Source organism: Abramis brama (assembly GCF_963993115.1).
Source record: "Abramis brama genome assembly, chromosome: 12".
NCBI lineage: Eukaryota > Metazoa > Chordata > Actinopteri > Cypriniformes > Leuciscidae > Abramis > Abramis brama.
In genome coordinates, this window is record NC_139974.1 from 28,834,779 (window position 1) to 28,856,144 (window position 21,366).

General features: G+C 40.2%; 1 protein-coding gene across 2 annotated transcripts in view; it reads right to left on the reverse strand.

The window, feature by feature from the left end:
* gabbr1b (gamma-aminobutyric acid (GABA) B receptor, 1b) overlaps window positions 1-21,366 on the reverse strand; it is a 120,361-nt gene that overhangs the window by 12,269 nt on the left and 86,726 nt on the right. For both annotated transcript variants that reach the window (XM_084130073.1, XM_084130074.1), the window contains 6 exons: window positions 18,103-18,180; window positions 14,136-14,286; window positions 13,009-13,141; window positions 11,940-12,056; window positions 1,248-1,358; window positions 1,023-1,116 (listed from right to left, as the gene is read on the reverse strand). In XM_084130073.1, coding sequence (XP_083986199.1) covers window positions 1,023-1,116; window positions 1,248-1,358; window positions 11,940-12,056; window positions 13,009-13,141; window positions 14,136-14,286; window positions 18,103-18,180 — 684 coding nt within the window. The remainder of the gene's footprint in view (window positions 1-1,022; window positions 1,117-1,247; window positions 1,359-11,939; window positions 12,057-13,008; window positions 13,142-14,135; window positions 14,287-18,102; window positions 18,181-21,366) is intronic.

Here is a 21,366-nt window from a genome sequence, read left to right on the forward strand (position 1 = left end):
TAAATCTTATGTTACCAGTAAAAAGTGGCCTACATTATTTTAAATATATCTAGCCAGTGACAGAGTCCAAGCATATTCGTCTAAAATAATTCTGTATTTTCAGGTTCAGAATCATGAATATATTTATTCTGGTGTCACCATTGTCCAAGCCTATTCATTTACACCCACAATGTTATATCAAATTTAGCATTTAATAAACAGTAAAAATTTTCTTAACCTTTTATTATGTCTTGGAGTATCGCAATAATATCGTATCGTGAGTTCAGTATCGTGATATGTATCGAATCGTGAAATTAGGGTATCGTTACACCCCTACTTTAAAGCATGACAAAGGATTTTGAAAATATTGATTTTATATGTAGTTTAAAATAAAACGTTTAATTTGACATTATTACAAAGTTTACTTAAGTGTTAAGAAACAGCCATGTATTCATATTTTACTATCTGAAAGTAAAGTTTTTGTTATACTAATTTACTTAAAAATATACCTTGAAATATTTAAAGTACACTACAAGTGCACATTCAGTACAATTAAACACTTCTCTTTTTTATAAGGGAATCTTCATACTTTACTGAAAATACACTGCATCAGTCCTCCAGTGTGATCAAGACACTTCAATTGGCACATAAAGTGTGCTTGACTACACTGCACATCTGGAGATACTATATGCTAGTTATAACATCATTTAATCATCATTTGATGAATATCTGCCAGTATTATCACTAGAAAATGTACACAAACATCTCTTTTGAAGAAAATTCTGTTTGCCTCCTTCATTCCACAACAATGACTTCATTTAAATATGCCTGCTGCAGTCCTAAGTCAGCACAGAGAGTGCTGGTTTAAACTGGATTATGGGTGGTCGGTGAATAAAATGCAGGTTTTTTGCATTTAAATACTGCACTGTAAAGTCAAGGAATATATTAACTGATAAAATGTAACGTTTGCATTTTACAAAAAAATCAAATCACAATTGGGTGCGTGTGAAAAGATTCAGAGTCAAACCCAGAATGATTCTTACCCAGCCATGTGTTCATCTTCTCTGAACTGCAGTGCTGCAGAAGAGGCTCAATCAACTGATCCACGTCTCCTTTAGGTGCTTCTTTAGTGAACTTCTGCTCAGAGAGAAAGAGAAACGGTTAATTCAAGATTTTGTTCATATGCACCTTGTGGAAAAACACAATAAATCCAACCTGTGTCATGTTCGTAAAAACACAGTCCCTGATAGGACGGAGGGCTGCCTTACCTCCACTGTGATGTGCAAGGGGTCCACAATCTGCCAAATCATAAGAGACAGGATGTCGATAACCAGCAGGACCCCCACGGTGGCATAGAGCTTCCAGGGCTCCAGGTGCTGCTGGGATATAAAAACACCACAAATCAACTTTCCATCCAGGCCAGTGAAAGAAACAACTTCTGTGGTGATTCATGACATCATAAGGAGCGTAAGTGCAGAGAGCTTGAAGGGAAAACAATGGCCCATTATCAGGATGCCAATTCAATCCGCCACACGGTGGCTGCTCTTTATGGTTTAAGTAAGGAAAGTGTCTTAAATGGATTTCAACAAAATCAATACTCGTTCTTTTTTTGTAGCGAGGATGGTGTCTGTGAGCAATTAAACATAAAAAGCATTTATTTAAAGAGCAACATAAAAAGCATATGTTCTCTGTGACTCGTATTGTTTATCCTCACTTTTGAGAGCTCATAAACCTCAAACACACCTTCACAACAGCGAGGATGAAAGAACTTGCACATAGCCAGACAATTGATTCAAGGAATTTTCTGGGTTCAAAAGTTAAGCTCTATATATGACCTGCTACTGATTGCAAGAGAACTTTGACTCATGTCTCTGTTTGTAAAAATGAACAGGAATGTACTTGAAAATTTTTATGGGACATTCCAGTGCTTATATTAAGCTTTAAAGATGCCTTGATCATCCTTTAAGTGGTGGAACTTCTTTTCTACGTGGATGCACTTCTGGTTTTGCATTGATGTAATTTGTGGGTGTATTTTTCTCTTTGTGAACAGATCCTTTCTGGCGTCCTTACACATATCATTTGAAAGTTACAGGGTTTACTGCTTGGACATTTTTTATCATGAGCAACATGGTCATAACAGAAATTGAAATACTGAATATAATTTTGCACAAACAAGATTAGTCATCAATCACACAGTCAGTTTCTAACACACTACTGTTCAAATGGTTGTGGTCGGTAAGATTTTTTAAATGTTTTTGAAAGAAGACTCTTAAGCTCACCAAGGATGCATTGATTTGACCAAAAATACAGTAAAACAATTTTAAATAACTGTTTTCTATTTTAATATATTTTAAAATGTAATTTATTCCTGTGATGACATTACTGGATTACTCTAGTCTTCAGTGTCATTCTAATATACTGATTTGCTGCTCAAGAAACATTTCTTGATTATTATCAGCATTGAAAACAGTTGTGCTGCTTAATATTTTTGTGGAAACTGTTTTTTTTAACCATTTTATTAATCATTTTTTCAGTATTCTTTGATGACTAGAAAGTTAAAAAGAACAGCTTTTATTTGAAATATAAATGTTTTGTAACATTATAAATACCTTTACTCTCACGTTTGATCAATTTAATGTGTCCTTGCTGAATAAAAGTATTTATTTAAAAAAAAAAAAAAAACTTTTAGTCTCGTGGTTATACTCATACAAAGGCACTCAATTGTAAGTATATTTTACAAACTGAGGGACAAGTCTAAATTATTTTCTGTTTTGTTTTTGTCATTATTTCTACAATAAAACATATCATCATACAAGTTTCTCTTTGCTAAAAATAGAATCTTTGTCCCAAATCTTTCTTTCCATGTTATGGTTTTTAATAAATGCTGAAACTATTCTTTATTCCAACATTTCCCTTTTGTATCCCTGACAATGACTTTGAAGAATCCACTTCAAACAAACTTACTGATGCTTGGTTTGTGTTTGTTTTTAACTTAAAAAAAAAAACTCAATAGTGACGCACCAGTCAAAGAAGCACATTTGAAAATGACAAAGCCGTCAATTCAATGCCCCACTGCACATCATAGATCGTTTCTCAATTTTTGAATTTCTTTGTGTAGAAGCAGAGAGAGAGAGAGAGAGAGAGAGAGAGCGAGCGAGCAAGCGAGAGAGCTCTCCACAGGGAACATGACAAGCTCCTCTCCACCACTAGATGAATGCTCATGAATTCTCAATAATAGGCATTATGTACTTATCCTGAACCCTTTATCTCCTTTGACTCTACTTTTAGTTATAATGGTTACTTTTGGCTGTGAAAAATAGAACTTTTGTAGGGTACGTTTACTCAACAACGATGCACTAAAAACAGAAAAGGTTACAGACAACAACATTGTTAAAACGATCCCCGTTCACACGGATCTGCGAAAACAACTAAAAACGTTGTATTACGCTGCCAGGCCAGTAGTCGGCGATCTCACTTTGTAAAGAAACACTAAGCGCCTATAGACTGAACACGTAATACGCATTCGCATGACGTCACCATTTTCACAAATTCGCGTTTTTGTAGTTTACACCGAGACAATAATGGTTTCGTTTTAAAATACTTGCACTTTGAATCCCGTTTTTTAAAAGTTTGCGTTTTCAGGCCCCCAAAACGCTGTTGTCGTGTAAATGAACGGCCAAACCACATTAAAAAAAAATCCGTATTTAGTTGAAAATGGTGTCGTGTAAACGATCTTCCTTTCCAGTAAAAATGTCTAAACATCCCTAAAGTGATACATTACCAAAAATAAAATATCAAGAATATTTTTAAAGAAGTTGTTTTAAGCATAAATCGAACAAATGCTTTATGCACAGAACAATAAAAATGTAAGAAAAATAAACTTTATTCAAGATACTGTTACGCTTGGTTGAAACAAAGACAAAAATAAAAGGATCTTTTTGCAAGCAGTCTCTTTAAATAAACAAACTCAAAATAACACTATCAGTATATATAGTGATCTATATATAGATATCAATAACACTACTAATAACAAAAACAGGGCTATAAATATACTGGGACACACTGGCCCTGGGTTCCAATGTCCATACTATCCATCCTAAATAGTATGTAAGATTAAAATAAGTGTGTCCCAAAGCAAAGTATGTTGAAAAGAGTATGTCAAAAGTCCCAGGATGGTCTACTATTTCTGATAGATTTTCGAAGTGTGGATCCGTGCTTACTATAACGGCTAATATTGCCCACAACGCAATGGAGGAGGATTCAGTTCAGAACAACAGACACAAGTTAAAAGTGTTAAAAAACAACAAAACATGGCAGATATGTGCGACCAGAAAGGTGAGAGGTTTAGATAAAGGTTTGAGTGACTAATCAAAGTTTAACCTGATAAAAATATTTATTTAATGTTATCCATGTTATATTTCATCTGCAATAACAATGTGGACTTTTATAAAGATCCGTTTGGACATTTACTTTTAAATTAATCATTATGCATTAATATGAGGAGAGTGCTCCGCATGAAAGACCTGCGACTGCTGATCAACGTGCTACTGCATTTCTCACCGATACGGTAGGAAATGAAATGTGGAGGATTTTAACTGTGACAAGATGATTGACAGGCCAGTTCACAGTGTCAGGATGCGACAGAGAGCAACCGTTAAAGATGCAATTGTATAATGTGATAGTATATCCCAGAGCTTGTGTACTCTTTAGCTACACACTCAAAAGTATGTACTTTTTCTTCACAAAAACAGTACATACTTTTAGGGCGTAGTATAAGTAGGTGAAGTGAGACGCAGCATGGGACTAAACAAGATAATTAACAAGACACAGATGGAACACAAGAGGGCAAATCATAAACCGTGGAAACAGAAGAGCATGAACAAATAAAACACTGGAAACTGAACTGAGAACAGTGCAAAACTAACTCAATTAATTAGTCCAACTGAAGCAAAACACAAACACAGATCAGATGTAACAGATGCACTACCATTTAAAGGTTTGGGGTTGGTAAGATTTTTCATATTTTTGAAAGTCTCTCCCCAAGGCTGCATTTATAGGAGCTTTCACACCGGAGGAAACTTTTTCATTGTTCCTAGAACTATTGGCGGAAGTACACGGAGTTTGGCGTGTTCGCACCGCAGGAACAAGGAACGCTTTTAGTTCTAGGAACTCCCTTTGGAGGAACTAATTTAGCTCCTTCAGAGTAGGGTCTAAAACAGCACTATAGGAAGAACTATCCGTTCCTACATTTTTTAAAAGGCTGTGTAAACACACAGGTTATAGCCTATATATTTACCCCAGAAACTTTTGAACATGGAAAACAGTGATAGATGGGCCTCTTAACCTTTATGCTAAGGAAAAAATCCAACGCAACTTTGAGGGGACCAAGCAAAACATGATTATGTATTTCTGCTCAGCTAGCAACACTGAACATCAACCACATGGCATACGCTAATAACTTTTCATTATTGTCTACATTCTATGTACAACAGTTCTATCTAAAGTAAGACAGGACTGTTAAGACATATCGTAAACTAATGAGACTAACGGAGAATGTGAGAGTCTGTGAGCTCAGGCTCTGGTGTTCTCAGCGCCGTCAAAATAAAAGTCATAACAACAAGCAAGGCTTACGTCACTTCAGAGTTCCTACTGGCGGTGCGAATGCAACCAGGAAAACATTCCTAGGGGAACCATTATTTCTCGGGGAACCACCCTGGTGGCTAGTTCCTAGAACTAAGTTCTTATAACTACCTGGTGCGAAAGCCCCTTATTTGATCAAAAATACAGTAAAAACGGTATTATTGTGAAATACTATTAACATTATTAATGTCTTTATCAGGTAACATGGACTAACAATGATAAATGCTTCCACAGTATTATTAATCTTAGTTACTGTTAATTTCAACATTTACTAATACATTTTAAAATGAAAAGTTGTATCTGGTAACATTAAATTAATGGACTCTGTGAACTAACATGAACAATAAACAATTGTATACATTAACTAAGACGGATAAATGCTGCAAAAATGTAATGCTTATTGTTAGTTCATGTTAGATAATACAGTACTAACAAATGAGACCTTATTGTGTTACCAAAAAATCCAACATACTGACTGAAAGTGATCTTGCGCAGCGTGAGAGAATCTGTGGTGATGGAGTGACTGCTGGTTCATGGGGCTGTAAAGAGAGCTCATTGAGAAGGGCTCTATGATAAATGTGCTGTTTAAGGATGCTCAAGGACAACAGGGGACCTATCTCTGAGATCAGGCACAGAGAAACAGTGGCCAAGCCAGAGAGGCAGTGGAAGTGAGATGGAGATCCAAAGATAATACCAGAAAGAGGAACAAGATATATTATTTATAAAAGATAATAATTCCACTATGATATTTTGATCATTCCAGCAGTGTACTGGAAGACCTTGACACGACAAGTCAGCAGAGTATATTCTTATGAGGCTTTAAAAGACCAGATAGTTTGTCTTGAAACACCTTATATTAACCTCACACCAGTTCTTTTAGAATAATTTTTCTGCTTTAATTTTAAATTTAGTTTATTTAATTTTAAGTTTTAGTAATTGATTTTGTTTTTGTCTTCTTTTTGTTTTTAAATACGGGTTTAATTCATTTTATTGCAGGTTTAGTTTGAGTTATTTTAATATAAGTTAACTTAAAATGTTGCCTTGGCAACTAGCCAACTTAAAGTTTTTTATATATTATTTCAGTTACTGTTTACTTCAAGTTACAAAAATAATTTAAGGTTTTAGTTTTAATAACTATAATTGTAACGTATAGTCCACTGAAGGCAAGTCGAGTTGAAGTGAACTCAAGTGCAGTTATATTCAACAATGGTGACAGAGTAAACAGAATAAAATGATGACTTGACTTGAACTTAAAGCCAAGTCAACGTCAAAGAACTAGCGGAGACGAAAGCTCGCTGTGTTGTCACCTTGCATTGGCTGCGTCTCGGCCAAAAAGAACAAGCCAAAAGGACTACTGCTGACCGTCAACTAGCACATGCGTTCTCCGCCTGCATGTAAGAATAACTGTCTATATCAGCAGATATCAATATTCTATATTTGCCATTCAAAAAGGGAAACCGAAACTAGGACTGTAGATATACAACCGTAAACAAAGCAGTGCTAGCTTTCCATTTTAAATATAAATCGTGCCGATCACTTTCTTCATTCCACTCGGCTTGTTATTATAAAAATATTTTGTGCATTTGAATGCTCAGGTAAGATGACGTACAATTATAACAGCCTTCTTTCTGTACTGTCTTGACTGCTTTGAACGCTTTCATCACTTTCGCTTTTATTCTTGCGCACAGACTAGTTTGCTAAGCTGACCAGCCAATCAAAGTTCTCTCTCTCACCAATGGCCAGACAGCGATTCAACGTGCTGAATCGGCCCAAAAAACCCAGACGGCATGCGACTAGAGCCAACGGTGAACACCGTAAAAACTAAGCCAACAGACACTCAAAAACGGCCAGATTTGGTGTGTCCCGGCCTTAACATGACTTGACTAGAACAGACTTGGACATGAGCTATAAACAGAAACTCACCAACAACAGGTTACGTTAAACAAATCTAAACCCGAGACAATGGAAACACGAGGGCTAAATGCACAAGGACTAATGACATAAGACACACCTGAAAGCAATGAACACAATAAACTAATCAAAACATGACACACAAGACAAAGGAACCACATGATAAGATCGCATGAGGAACAGGGAAATCACATGACAGTTCCTTGATTTGTCATGTTCCTGGTTATGACAATAACAGAATACAAGACATGAAAACCTAAACATAGTTCAAAACTTAAAACCAAACATGACAATAAAAACATCTAGGTTACAAATGTGAAGGAGGGAACAGAGATGTTAGTGACTGACGAATTGGGATCTAGCCTGAGAGCCCAATCACCTTCGAGTGATAACAGAACAAGCCAATGCACACTGGCGAGTGAAATTTGCATCGCAAGCTGCTCCCCCTCTTTCGGGTATACAAGGCAGCATGCGAATACTCACATTAAGTTTTTTTGCTTAGGAGCCGAGATGGGGTGCCGGCTGCCAGCGGAGGTACAGGAGTTGTGGTGACAGGCATTAAAGTCTCTGTTCCCTCCTTCAGGGAACGGGGTTTACATTAGTAACCTAGATATTCCCTATCAGTCAGTCACATTCAACGTTACCGTTAGTGACAGACAAACTGGAATCTCTATGGAAGATGGCACAACTGCTGCCCCTTTCCAATGCCCTGAGCAAGCCAGCTGGTCGCCAGCTAGGACAGGTAGGACAGGACTGTGCACAAAGAATGTCAATCACTGATGTTCCATTCACCCTGAACAGTGAAACTATTGGATAACACTGGGAAAGCATGCCTTTTCCAACTGGAAAGGAATGCTATGGAGACCACATCCTGCCCATAGGGAGGTAACATGTGGAGTTACACATATGGACTGACCGACAGGGCAGTGCTACATATGGAAGATCTCTGTGGTAGATCCCACCTTGTTCAGGGGAGGAGTCAATACCGTTACAGAGATGGCAGAATGGACTCTGCCAAGGGAAAGACACGACCTCGCCAACAGGGGAGCCATACCGTGGAAGAATACACATATGGGATCACCTAAAGAGAGAAATCACAACATAGGGGCATCTAGTCTTGTACAGGGGCTGACCAACCGGGCATACACACCAGTACTAGACATGGCGTTAGATGCCTCCACAGCATCTGACTGCGAGGATGCTGGAGGAACTCCACCAGGGTTCACCAGCAGGGGAACTCAACTGAGGAGCAAAATAAGCACTCGTATCCCATCCTCAGAGGGGAATGGCGCAGCAAGCGAGACACCGAGCCATTCCTCATGCATATCACCTGTTTGTAGAAAATACATGGAAAGACACCGGCTCCACTTGGAGATTGCAAAATCTTGCGAATGTGTTAGGTGTCGCCCAGCCTGCAGCTCTGCATATGTCTACCAGAGAGGCTCCCAGGAGGAAGCAACACTCTGTGTTAAGTGAGCTGTCACTCCCAGGGGACACGGCTCGTCTTGGAAATGGTATGCTAAGACGATGGCATCCACTATCCAGTGGGACAACCTCTGTTTGGAGACAGCCTTTCCCTTCTGCTGTCCTCCTTAGCAGACAAAGAGCTGTTGTGAGGTTATGAAGCTCTGTGTGTGGTCCACGTACAAACTCAATGCGCGACCAAGACACAGCAACGCAAGGGCTGGGTCTGCCTCCTCCGGGGGCAGCGCTTGCAAGTTTACCACCTGGTCCCTGAAAGGAGTGGTGGGAACTTTGGGCACGTATCCAGGCCGGGGTCTCAGGATGATGTGAGAGTTAGCTGGCCCGAATTCAAGGCACACTTCTTCGACCGAAAATGCCTGGAGGTCCCCCACCCTCTTACCCTGGTCCGCCCAGACCAGCACATGCCTGCCCCGCAGTGACGGCAGAAACTGGCGCAGGGCAAGGTGTACTGCTAGCAACTCAAGGCAATTGATATGCCACTGCCGGTGGGGTCTTGTCCAGGAGCCCGAGGCTGTGTGCCCATCGCATTTAACACCCCAGCCCGTGCTGGAGGCCTCTGTTGAGACAACATGCCTGGACACTTGTACTAGGGGAACGCCTGCCTGTAGAAAAGCAAGGTCCAACCATGGGCTGAAAGTCCCGCGACTAACCGGAGCGATTTCCACTCTGTGTGTGCCACAGTGCCATACCAATCTCGGGACCCGGTCCTGAAGACAGCGCTGAAGCGGTCTCATATGAAGCAATCCGAGCGGCTTGACAGTGGCTGCGGATGCCATATGCCCCAGGAGCCTCTGAAATTATTTCAGTGGAACCGCTGTCCTGCTCCTGAACAGCTCCTGCATCAACCCTGGGTCAGAACTACCCTTGTGCAGCTCTTTTAGTGCCTTGGCCTGGTATACTTGCAGGAGGGCCATGGCGTGCAGGGCAGAGGCGGCCTGACAAATCTTTTTAAAAAGATGTTACATCACACCTGTGTTGACTTTTTTAGGGAAACTGCTCTTTAAATGTTGAAGCACCCAAGGGAACAGCCGCTGCACCAGACTGTGCACTCTCAGCAACCGCAACCTCCGCTGGAACGCGCCATCACACCAACACCGGAACAGGACCAGACTCTCGTTCTGATACTCTCTCGAGCAATGATTGAAGATCAGAGTGAAAACCAGGTCCACTCGGCTCCGAAGCAAAAAAAACGTAATGTGAGTATTTGCATGCTGCCTTATAACCCGGAAGCGGGGGAGCGGCTTGCGATGCAAATCTCACTCGCCAATGTGCATTGGCTTGTTTCCACTCAAAGGTTATTGGGCAGTCAGGCGAGATCCCAATTCGTCAGTCACTGACCTTAAAGGGCATATTGCAGGGGTTTTTTCTTTTTTCAAAATTAATATAACCTTGTATGAAAATACCATATGAAAAGTAAATGCAGGATTAAAAATTGTTTGGCAAGACATAAGGGCACAAATTTAATAGAAAACGTGACAGTTTCCTTGACCGTGTTGAAAAACCGCTTTTTTTCACCATCGCGTCATATGACGTCACCAGAGGGAGTCGTTCGCCGGCTCTGCGTTCGCTCAGTGCGGAGTAGGATGGTATTCAGTTGGAGCGGTCATGATTCAGAGTGTTTTCGGTGCTTATTGTATTTCAATTAATCATCGTCGTGGTAAATGATTGTGAATTATGGCCTGTCAGGACACCAAGTCCACAGGTTTCCGAATAAGAAAAAGGACGGTGCGATCTTCCGTGCCTGTAATGAACTGCGTTTTGTGCAGGGTTAGAGACGGGACTTCACTTCTGTTTCTGCTTTGAATAACACGGTAGTGTGTAGCATTCACTATAGACCGGATGATTATAATCCCGGCGATATGTGCACACTGTCCCGGCTCCTTCATCGGGTCGCCCGGTGATGGTCCACCGTCAGCATGTGGTTCAGCCGCCAGCGGGAAACATGACGCTCACGGATCCGTCAGAGATCACTTATTGTACATCTGTTTTACAAAATGTGCCTTGTCTTAATTTAATTCATTAACATATCCTACATAAACTTGTAATGTAATGCATTTATGTGTTTGTTATTAGTCTGCAGCCGACACTTATTATTATTATTATTATAAATATAACATATTATGTTCTATAATTCATTTTCAATCTGTACAAACCGACTTTAATGTTTGTGTTGGCTGTTTCTACATATAAAGTTTTTATACAGTAAGACAGTTGTGATTGTGATCATTTTTTTTATTCATTGTCACCAAATGGGTCAATTCAAAGCTTTTATAAAGTCCCTCTTCCTCTGGAAACTGTCTCCTAATGGCTGACACACACAACACATGCAGGTAAGGGTCTAAATACTAGCTTTGCTATTGCCTGATACATGATGATAATAATCTGTACAGTATTGTGATCTGAGCATAGTGTTATACATATCGTCGGCTAACGTGAATACATCTATAAGCTAACACTGTCTCTCGCCCTGTTCTCCTCACACCACAACTCACCGTTGTTCTGTCTAATCCTGGCCTGTCCAGCTCACTTGGCTTCATATCAGGCTCATAATTATATGATATCATCATATATCAATTATATGAATTATATATATCATACGAGTAAACATTTAGGCTATTCCTCAGCGTTGAATTTCCTCAGCTTCCGAGCTGTCATTGCAATCCATTGCTTTCCTATTGTTTACTTTGACCGCTCTCTCTACCGTTACGTCACTTCCGGTTCGGCAGTTTTCAAATGCGGAAGTAAAATTTTCTCACAAAAACGACTCCAGAGGCCTAAATAGCGTTTTATAAGTATATGTTTATATTTAAATCTAGTTCCTACATTATTTTTCTATACATTGGCTTACTGGGTACTCTAACCTGCAATATGCCCTTTAACGTCGAACGTGACTGACTGATAGGGAACTTTGGTTCTGTACTCACCTTTCTCTTGTCTTTCTTCTCATCCTTCTTTGTGAACACAGTGTGAACCCACCAGATCTTCGTGAACATACTTCCATAGGCCAAACTGAAGCCAAGTCCAAGCAGCCACAAACGGAACTAGAAAAACAACAACAATAACAATTTAAAAAAAGCAATTTAGCCAAAAATTCTGGCCAGTATCGATAAGCTTATCATTATTCTAATGTTATGGTAGATAAATAATCGATAAATGACTTTAATATCAGTCATTTATCGATTATTTATCTACCATAACATTAGAATATATATAGTAAAATATACTATTTTATCAAAATAAATTAAAAGAAAGGCAATTTAAATGAATCAATGAATTTAAGCATCACAACATTATAATGTACAACATGAACAATTCATTTTGAGGTTTGCTAAATATTATATTTAACAATGTTATTAAAATAGTAATGTTTATGTATGATGGCAAATGTAAATGTAAAAATAGCAGAAACGAGCAAGCACAATAAATATCCAATAAAAGCAACTAATATCTAATATCCATAATAGCTGATAATTGTTTTAGTTCTGATATATAACGTGTATCCCTAAATGTAAACACACTGCAACTTTTTAGATCTTTCTCCCCTGTCCAAAAATGCATTTATTAAAATTAAGCTGCAAAAACAAATCGTTCTGATCTTAGGCTTTGCTAAGATGCTGTTACTGAAGGAAGTGGTAGTGCAAACTAAATTGGACCAGACGGCAAGCCTGGAACCTATAAGTAAATGTAAGCGAAGAGGGCATATATAAAGATGTCTGAAAGCAAGGAGGCAAAACAAGTGTGTTTAATACTTAAGGGTCTGAGAGTGGGTGAAAAATGGTTGTGAAAAAACTAAATAATTCATATTTTTTGATACAAGAAACCCCGACTAACATTATCAGTGGGCCTCAGGAAAAACAAAAAATGAAGATTTTTTTTTTATACATCTCCTTATAGCCCTTCTGAAGAAAAGTGTCTGAGGAGGTTTTAAAAACTCAATTACTACTACTACAAATAATGACAAAACAGCATTACCCAGATTGCCTGAGCGCTTACCTGACAGACCACAGGAAACTGGGAGTTCCGTACATGCAGTCCATCAATTCCCAGAGGAAAAACAGCAGCCAGAGCCATCATACAGCCGACTGCCGTCATGTTATTCAGGTAAGGCTGGGAGTTTTGAATGTACCTTCAACATATGGACATACATATTACTGAATCTGCAAAATGCAGAAGTTTGCAAAGACATGTATGTCCAAACAATAGGTTCATACATGGAACAGACACAAGTAGTGTGGTAGTGCCATCACTCTAAGAAAAAAAGGTTCAATGGGGTTCTATATAGAACCCTAGGATTCTTGACTCAATTTTAAAAAACTCTTTATGCCAAAAAGGTTCTATAATAAGGAGACATGTCTTAAATGATTGCATAATGCTTTCATGTTTAACAGGTGGTTAATGATTAAGTATGTTTACTAGCTGTTTAATTCATAAAATGTAATCAAAACAAATAATGAATTAAAACACAATTAAATCATTAAAACTAAATCCATAAAATTATCTCATGATGGGAATCCCTAAAAGGTTTGGTGTGGTACGGATACCATAAATAGAAGATACTGATATATACAGTCAAAAATTTATTTAATAATATTCTAAATTAATATTTTATATAATAAGGTGTTCCAAGATACTTCAAATAATATCACGGTACTTTTTGGTAATTTTTGCTAGTGTAGTGAACTCGCATTCAGCTAATTTAGTTAGTCTTTCACAGTGGAATAGGACTTACTCTCCTGTGTCTTATCATCACACAAAGAAACATGCAGATTCATTGACGCACTCACACATTTATCCACATGAATGACAAGATTTGTAAGTGTTCAGGGTATTAGCTTAAGCTGTCTGCTGAGAAAATCTAGTTGAAAGTTTCAATGTAAATAAGATAAAAAGAAACACACACACATTAGTCCAAATATATCTGTGCAATGCTATTGCTATTCGTAATGCATCAGAATGTTTGAACCCGGTGTGTCTCAACACACACAGAATGCATAAATGTGTGAATGTGACCCATGATACTTGTATGCATGTAGCATGCTGTCCTCTGTATTGAACTCAAACGTGGTTATGCAATATAAATGCACACACGCCTGCAAGCAGGAGCATACAGCTAAACATACCTGACATTGCTGTTGTAAATGTTAAAGGTGAGACAAACGATCCCCATTAAAATGCCCAAGCCAGCGAAAACAGAAACTGAGACGAAGAGTTTTTGTGACAAATATCTGAACTTCTGAATCACCACAGTCTGATCAGCAGGTGGGCCAGAACCTGGAGAGAAAAATTTGGCTTTTTAGTAGACTATTATTTTTTATTATACTAAAATAACTTTCATGAATAAAATGTAAAAAACGTTAGAGGTTGTTGCTATTTAGTCTTTTTAAATACGTTTTTTTTTGCCCTTATTAAACAGATTCAATAGAGAAAGAACAAGAAGTTATTGGGGAATGAGTGAGAGGGGATTGGAGCACGATGCAGGTCAGACTCAAACACAATGCACAATGAATGTAAATAGTGTGTGTGTGTGTGTGCTCTGTTTCAGCCACCATAGGGAGCATGCAAATATGGAGACGGAGGTGTTTTGTTTATCCTTAATGTGTTGAGTATCATAAATGGAAGGACCTGTACTGTCACCTTGTCAAAGACTCTTCCCAGAGTATTTGGATCTTGTTTTCTTTGTAATGTCTTTCAGATCCAAATAAAAGTATTCAAATGTGTGTGTGTGTGTGTGTGTGTGTGTGTGTGTATATGTATACACACACAAACATATTATATATTACACAAACTTTTATGTTAGATGCGACAAATTGCGATTAATCGATTTGACAGCACTAAAATGAATTAATACTATGCTTAAAAAAATATTTATCGAGTTGTAAATAAAACAAAGATTACTGGAGTAGATTTGGATAGAAAATGTAAGACTTTCTTGTTAATTTTTCTAAACTTACTAGCAATTTCTAAATGAAAATTGTTTGAAAGTAAAAAAAAAACAATTTTTTTTTATGTGAATAAAAGTATATAAATAATACTATAAATTAATGTAATAATCATGTACATTTAATAATGCAACAATTGAGCAAGAAATAGAAAAGGAAAGCACCTCTGAACTGTTGTTCTCTGAGCCAGTTATGAGTCACTTTACCTCCCTCTCGGTCTCTCTCTCTATCTCATGATAAACTGACTGAATTGAAGTCTGCAGAGAGAGTGATAGCTATCGAATTTCACCTCACTGCCATTTGACTAAAGCTTCTCCCCCTCTGGTCTCTGTGAAGCGATACCATCACAGACGGTTTCACTGCCTCGAGATGGGTAATCGGCTGGCCATTTGACGACAACAAAGGACAACAGGGTGCATTTGTGGTCAGCTTCCTTCAATGGGTGGGCTGCACACAAGAGGTATAGCGTCACATTCTTTTGCGAGTGACAAATTGGCTGGGGACAATATAGCTTGTTACATCTATCTCTAGATCTGATGGTTTTTTAGCAAGCCCAGGTCCTCAAGCTCGACAGGACTCATATTGCCCATGCAGCCCCACCGGAACCCCTCGCCAGAGCATCTGATAAGCGCAGCAGCTGTCAGTCTTAATTAGAGGTTCACGTAAGGCCATCTCCCTCGTGGATCTCGCTGATATTGATTAAAGGAGAGTGGGAGATCCAACTGAACACGACCGCTCGGGGCAGAAGATGGCCAACTGACGGATTATGGGATGCTGGGAAACAGCGTGGAGCACCACTGATGCTGGAACAATCTTAAGAGATACTGTAGACCCCAAGATGTGATATGGCACGACACATGAGTTTAAGTGGTTTGTGGAAATAGAAAGTGGTTGCTATGGTGTTTCAGGTCAGAATGTTAACGTTGCAGTGTTGCTATGCTGTTAAAATTAACTTGTGATCTGTGTGGAGCTGCCTTGTGGAGCTGAGCGAACGCATTTACTGGCAGCTCATTGTTTTGATTGGGTAACACAATTCATAGATCTTACTAGTCAGTTGGGTGTCGATTGTACATGAAAAGGGTTTGGCAACCCATTTACAGCCATAAAGAGGCATATTTCTGGTAAAACTCAGAAATTGTAATTGATTAGATTGCAAAAGATGGTTTGAGGCTGAAAAACAAAAGGGCTTGGTGAAAAGGGAAGTCATATTAGAAGAGGTGCAAGACTATAAAAATGACCATTTTTTACATGCACTGATAAATCTTGTAAAATAAGACCAGGAATTAAGTTGGTAAAATTTTGATGTCTCTAAAGCAATTTAGGTCAACAATGAATGTGTGTGTGTGTGCGTGATGAATGTAAATGGTTGTAAATGTGCGAGTACGTATGTATTCAGCGGACTAGAGAGCTCATGCTGTTTAATACCTCTCCCTGTCCTTGATGGTGGAATCGGGACAGTATGTTGCCATGGCAACCAATATCCATAATGGTTGCTACAGCGATGAGAGAACAAGGCGCAGATGCAGTAGTTGTCAGGGGCGACCGGGGAGAGCGAGAGAGAATGAGAGGGGCCAGTAAAGTGGATGGATAACAGCAAGAAACAATTGAAAATAAAGATTCAAACCGATCCCATTCAGCCGGGAGATGAAGGGATGCAACCTTCACTTTGCAGAGGGTACAGACGAGACATGTAGACAGAGAGCGAGAAAATCGCAAGTGATCGGTCAACACGTGGCATCCAATCTGGAGCAAAGTCACCCTCTCCTTCAAGAGGCCTTTATTTCAGCACATCGCAGCACTGATTATTTTTAGGTCTATACCGCTGCCGTCTCCCTGGAATACGCTGTCCGTGAGTGCCAGTGACCATGAAGGCAAGGTTAAAAGTTGGCTGGCAATTGTGCGTACATTTCCAGATGGTACCGCACCGCCTCAAGGGTCATCTGTCGCCATTTAGCAAACCTTTCTGACTTCGATGATCTTGCATTCCTGTTCGCCTCATCACGATCAAAGGGGCAGGATGACCTTTCAACTCACCGGCAGACTCGCAGCATCTCCCAGTCTGGCACAGTCAAGGGTTGCTGTTAAAGTGATGACCTCTAAAGAGATCTATCATCGACAACTAATGCAGAAGTTAAAGGTGACAGACTGTGCGAGCCACCTGGGGTGTACGACAATGGTGTGGGCACTATTCCCAGTTGCAAGCTGGGTAAATAAATGAAAAACAGGTTCCATCACAAGGGCCCCGATACGCCTTGTGAAAATGGCAATTAGCGCATTTCGCAATGCCTACGTGCTTCAGTTGCCATGGTGCTCGCTGCTTCAGTGAGTTTTAATAAGCTAATAAGCAAGTTCAAAACCGAGTAAGCCCAAGAGAGCACATCTAGGGAAATGTCTAGGCATAGAAATGGTCACATAATGAGCACAGTGATGTGGCATCATGCCCCCAATATTATAAACCAACAAACCCAGGCTGCTATCACAAAGCTTAAGAATCAACATCTCTGTTCGGAGCCCACGAGGGTTTAAATAACAGGCAAAGACAATCAGCTGAGGCACACGGTGTCGCCCGTGTTGATTGGACGATTTGTACTCGTCCAGTCAAGGTTAGCATGTGCTGGAAGGCAGCTGGGGAACAGCCTGGGCTGCGTCTGATTTGTGTTGTTTTCAGCTGTCAGTTGGCATCTTCTCAGTGCACCGTCAGCAACACTGAGCGTGAACTGGTCATCAAATACAATTAAAAAGATTAAATGAAACCATCACTCATTCTAAATTGCACGCAATTTTTATCAGTGCGCTTGCTCAATTTATGATTGGAATTAACTCCTGGCGGTTTTCTAATGGCATTCATTTGTCTTTTTTTGGTAGAGCCGTGCAGAGCTTCCGCAGCGCGGCTGCCCTCATGGACAGAATGCTAAACAGAATTTGACTGATTGATTAATGCCCTGTAGCAGTCTGTCGTCCGTGGTTCTCGGCGTTTTGGGGGCGGGGCCTAGAATGTGCGGCTGTGACACTGGGAGAGATGTAGAGGAATGGTGAGAGTAATAATGTGAGTGATTTTGTGAAAGGTTGTTTAAAACAGAGAAGAGTGCTTCAGACAATGATAAACAAGAGCATACATGGGAGATGAGAGAGACAAATGTGTACTCACCTATCCACCTGTCATTCCCATACCAAGAGAGATTGCCTTTGGTCATATCATAGTATCCAATCTTTTTGTAGCTTCCTCCTGCAAAAAGAAAGGGAGAGAGGGCAATTGAGAAACAGTTTAAAGTCAACATCAGATGGCATTCGTAAAGCATTTTTCCTCTATAATGTGACATGTTTTTGAAACAGGATATTTAAGGAGAGAAAATGTTATTAACTTGATTTTATGCATTGTGAATTTTTATGCAAATGAGCAGAGATGCGAAGTGGTGACTACCAGTGGGAGTGCAGGTTGACCCCGTTAACATGCACTTAAGAAAACGGTTTATTTCAGTTTTCGAAAAACATCATTTAAATATGAACAACATTTTACTTGTCGCTTAGTATACCTCAAAAAAGATATTTTTAATATTCTCTGATCATCCAACCACAAGAGTTCAATAATTGTAATCCATATTAATCGAGCAGTTTATTCCCAGTCTTCTGAAGAGACACAATCATGAATAGATTTAATTTAGCCTTTTATTCACATATAAACATTGATCAACATGTGTAAAGAGCACTTGAATATATGGTAATATGAATATGGTAAAAAGAAGTTTGTGCAATGACGTTTGGTTCATGAGTTATACAAGTATGTTTGAGCTTCTTTTTACCATATCTGATGTGCTCTATGCATGTGTGTTGATTCATATTTATATCTAAATAAAGACTAAATTAAATCTGTTCATCATACAAAGCAATCATGTCTCTGCAGAAGACTTCAGTTCATATGGATTACTTTTACATGCTCTTTATACATTTTTTGAAGACAATTTTATTGCGTGGATTTTCAATGGATGAACAAAAAAATGATGAGATAATATTAAAAATACATTCATTTGTGTTCCAAAGATGAACAAAAGTCTTATGGGACTGGAACGACATGAGGATGAGTAAATGAAAATTAAACATTCATCATGACCATGCTGTCAGTGTAAATATGGCTTCACTGTTCTCTTCATTTTGAGTCAATCTTCTGGATCTGTGTTTGAGTCAGGTGTCAAGAACTTCTTTGACCAGTGGAGCAAATCAGACTACATTGGTCATGCTGAATTTTTTGTTGTTGCATAAAGACCCAAAAGTACAACTCAAAAGAAAGCTGTCTATTTTTGTCTTTATTTATTTCTTCTCTTTAATTACTTTAAGTTCAAAGTGTAAATTCACAGCTGAGCTAAAATATTATTTCCTTGGCCACAACGCTGTAGCTGTTACATTCACATTAGTTTGGACTTGTTATGTTTTGTCATCACCTGCCTACATCACTCATTTGTTGTCACAGACACTAATCATGGTCAGCTGTGCACTCATCAGTCACCATCATTAACACCTGTATATATGTCCAGTTCTGTTTCAGTGTCTGGTATTGTCTATGTTCAGTGTGTTGCTATCCATTTGCCTTCCCGTTAGAGCTTTAGAGAATAAACATTTTGAATTGAATCATATACGTCTTCCTCATCTGTCTGCCAGCAACCACCCATGACAAAATACCGGACCAAACAAGTGAACGCGTTTGTAGAATTTTCTTTTTTTCTACAAAAATTTTCTACTTTTGTTTTTTGTTCCGTTTTCACCCCTGATTGCACCATGGACTTTCCAGCAGTAAAACTCATGTGCCTTGAGCAGGGAGAATGCTCTCTCGAGGAACATTTAGAAGATTTTTTGGATCTCACCCATCAGACCACCTTCCTGGACAACTGCCTGTGCACGTTCCTGCATGTCGCACTCAACGCTGCCACACGTGCACAGTTGTCTGGGAAGGTTCCTCGAGGGAGCTTTGCATCATATGTGGAGTGGGTGCTGGCATCCTGTGGATCTGCGTTCACCATTGAGGATGCTGCCAACCCCACTCCCCATCCAGTGCCCAGCCAGAAACACCCAGACGGCAAGGATAGACGGCCTGAGCCCACCGCAGGTAGCACGACGGAGACCGCCGCAATGAATGAGCCTGTGCCCACAAGACCAACCGAGGACCACGTCGCCACGGAGCCCGAGCAGTGCGCACCTGACCAGGTGTGTGAGCCAGCCGAGGCATCCATCACCGAGGGAGTGCTGGTGAACTTCGAGGGTTCGGAAGTGAGCCATACCCACCCACAATGGACTATCGGCCATTTGGTCTCGCTGGACTCCCTCGGCACGTCAGCTCCACCGAGGTCAGACATCGCTTCACCTCCGCTGCGGACTTGGGGACCGTCCGCTGCTATCTGGTGCTCCACCCCTTCTGCTATGGCTTGCTCCGCCCTACCTCAGGCTCCTCCTCCACCCTCAGTCGCTCCAACTCACCCTCAGACCTCCGGATCTCCACCTCGCTCTCAGGGGGTCGTCACTGTGGCTCTGTTGTGGCCTCCAAGATCTTCACCATCTCTCCACTACCTCGGCTCATCGGCTGTGCGGTGGGCTCCATCCTCGCTGTCGTCTCTGGTCAGCCCCATGGCGGCCCTCATCAGTATTCCTCCATAGCTCCTCCCTCTGTCAACGCCGCCGTGGGGCACCACTCTGGCTGTGGCCTGGATGAACAGCCATCATCCCCAGCTCAAGGCCACCCCTTGGCTCACTCCACCTTCATCACCACCCTGGACTTTGTTGTTCGTCCTCCTCCTGGTTGTTCGTCCTCCTCCTGGTCGTCCGTCCAAGTCCAGAACCTTCATCTACCTGTCTTTGCCATCCCTTTGCCAGCCCCCTTAACCATCCCTTCACCATCCTCTTCATCTGCCTGTCTTTGCCATCCCTTTGCCAGCCCCCTTAACCATCCCTTTCGCCATCCCCTCATCCTCTTCATCTTCTCGGCGCGAGGTCGCGTCTACCGGGAGGGGGTGTTCTGTCACATTCATATTAGTTTGGACTCGTTATGTTTTGTCATCACCTGCCTACGTCACTCATTTGTTGTCACAGACATTAATCACGGTCAGCTGTGCACTCATCAGTCACCATCATTAACACCTGTATACATGTTCAGTTCTGTTTCAGTTCAGTGTCCGGTTTTGTCTCTGTTCAGTGTGTGTTGCTATCCATTTGCCTTCCTGTTAGATCTTTAGAGAATAAATCTTTTTAATTGAATCATATACGTCTTCATCTGTCTGCCAGCAACCACCTGTGACAGTAGCGCTCGCCATCGTTTACACCAGTGAAAAATGTAGATGTTAGAAACCGTTAAAGGAACAGTACAATAAGAAAATCCTTTATTTTTAAATGAGGATCTGAAAAGGAATTTGTTCTGAGGAGGCTGAGG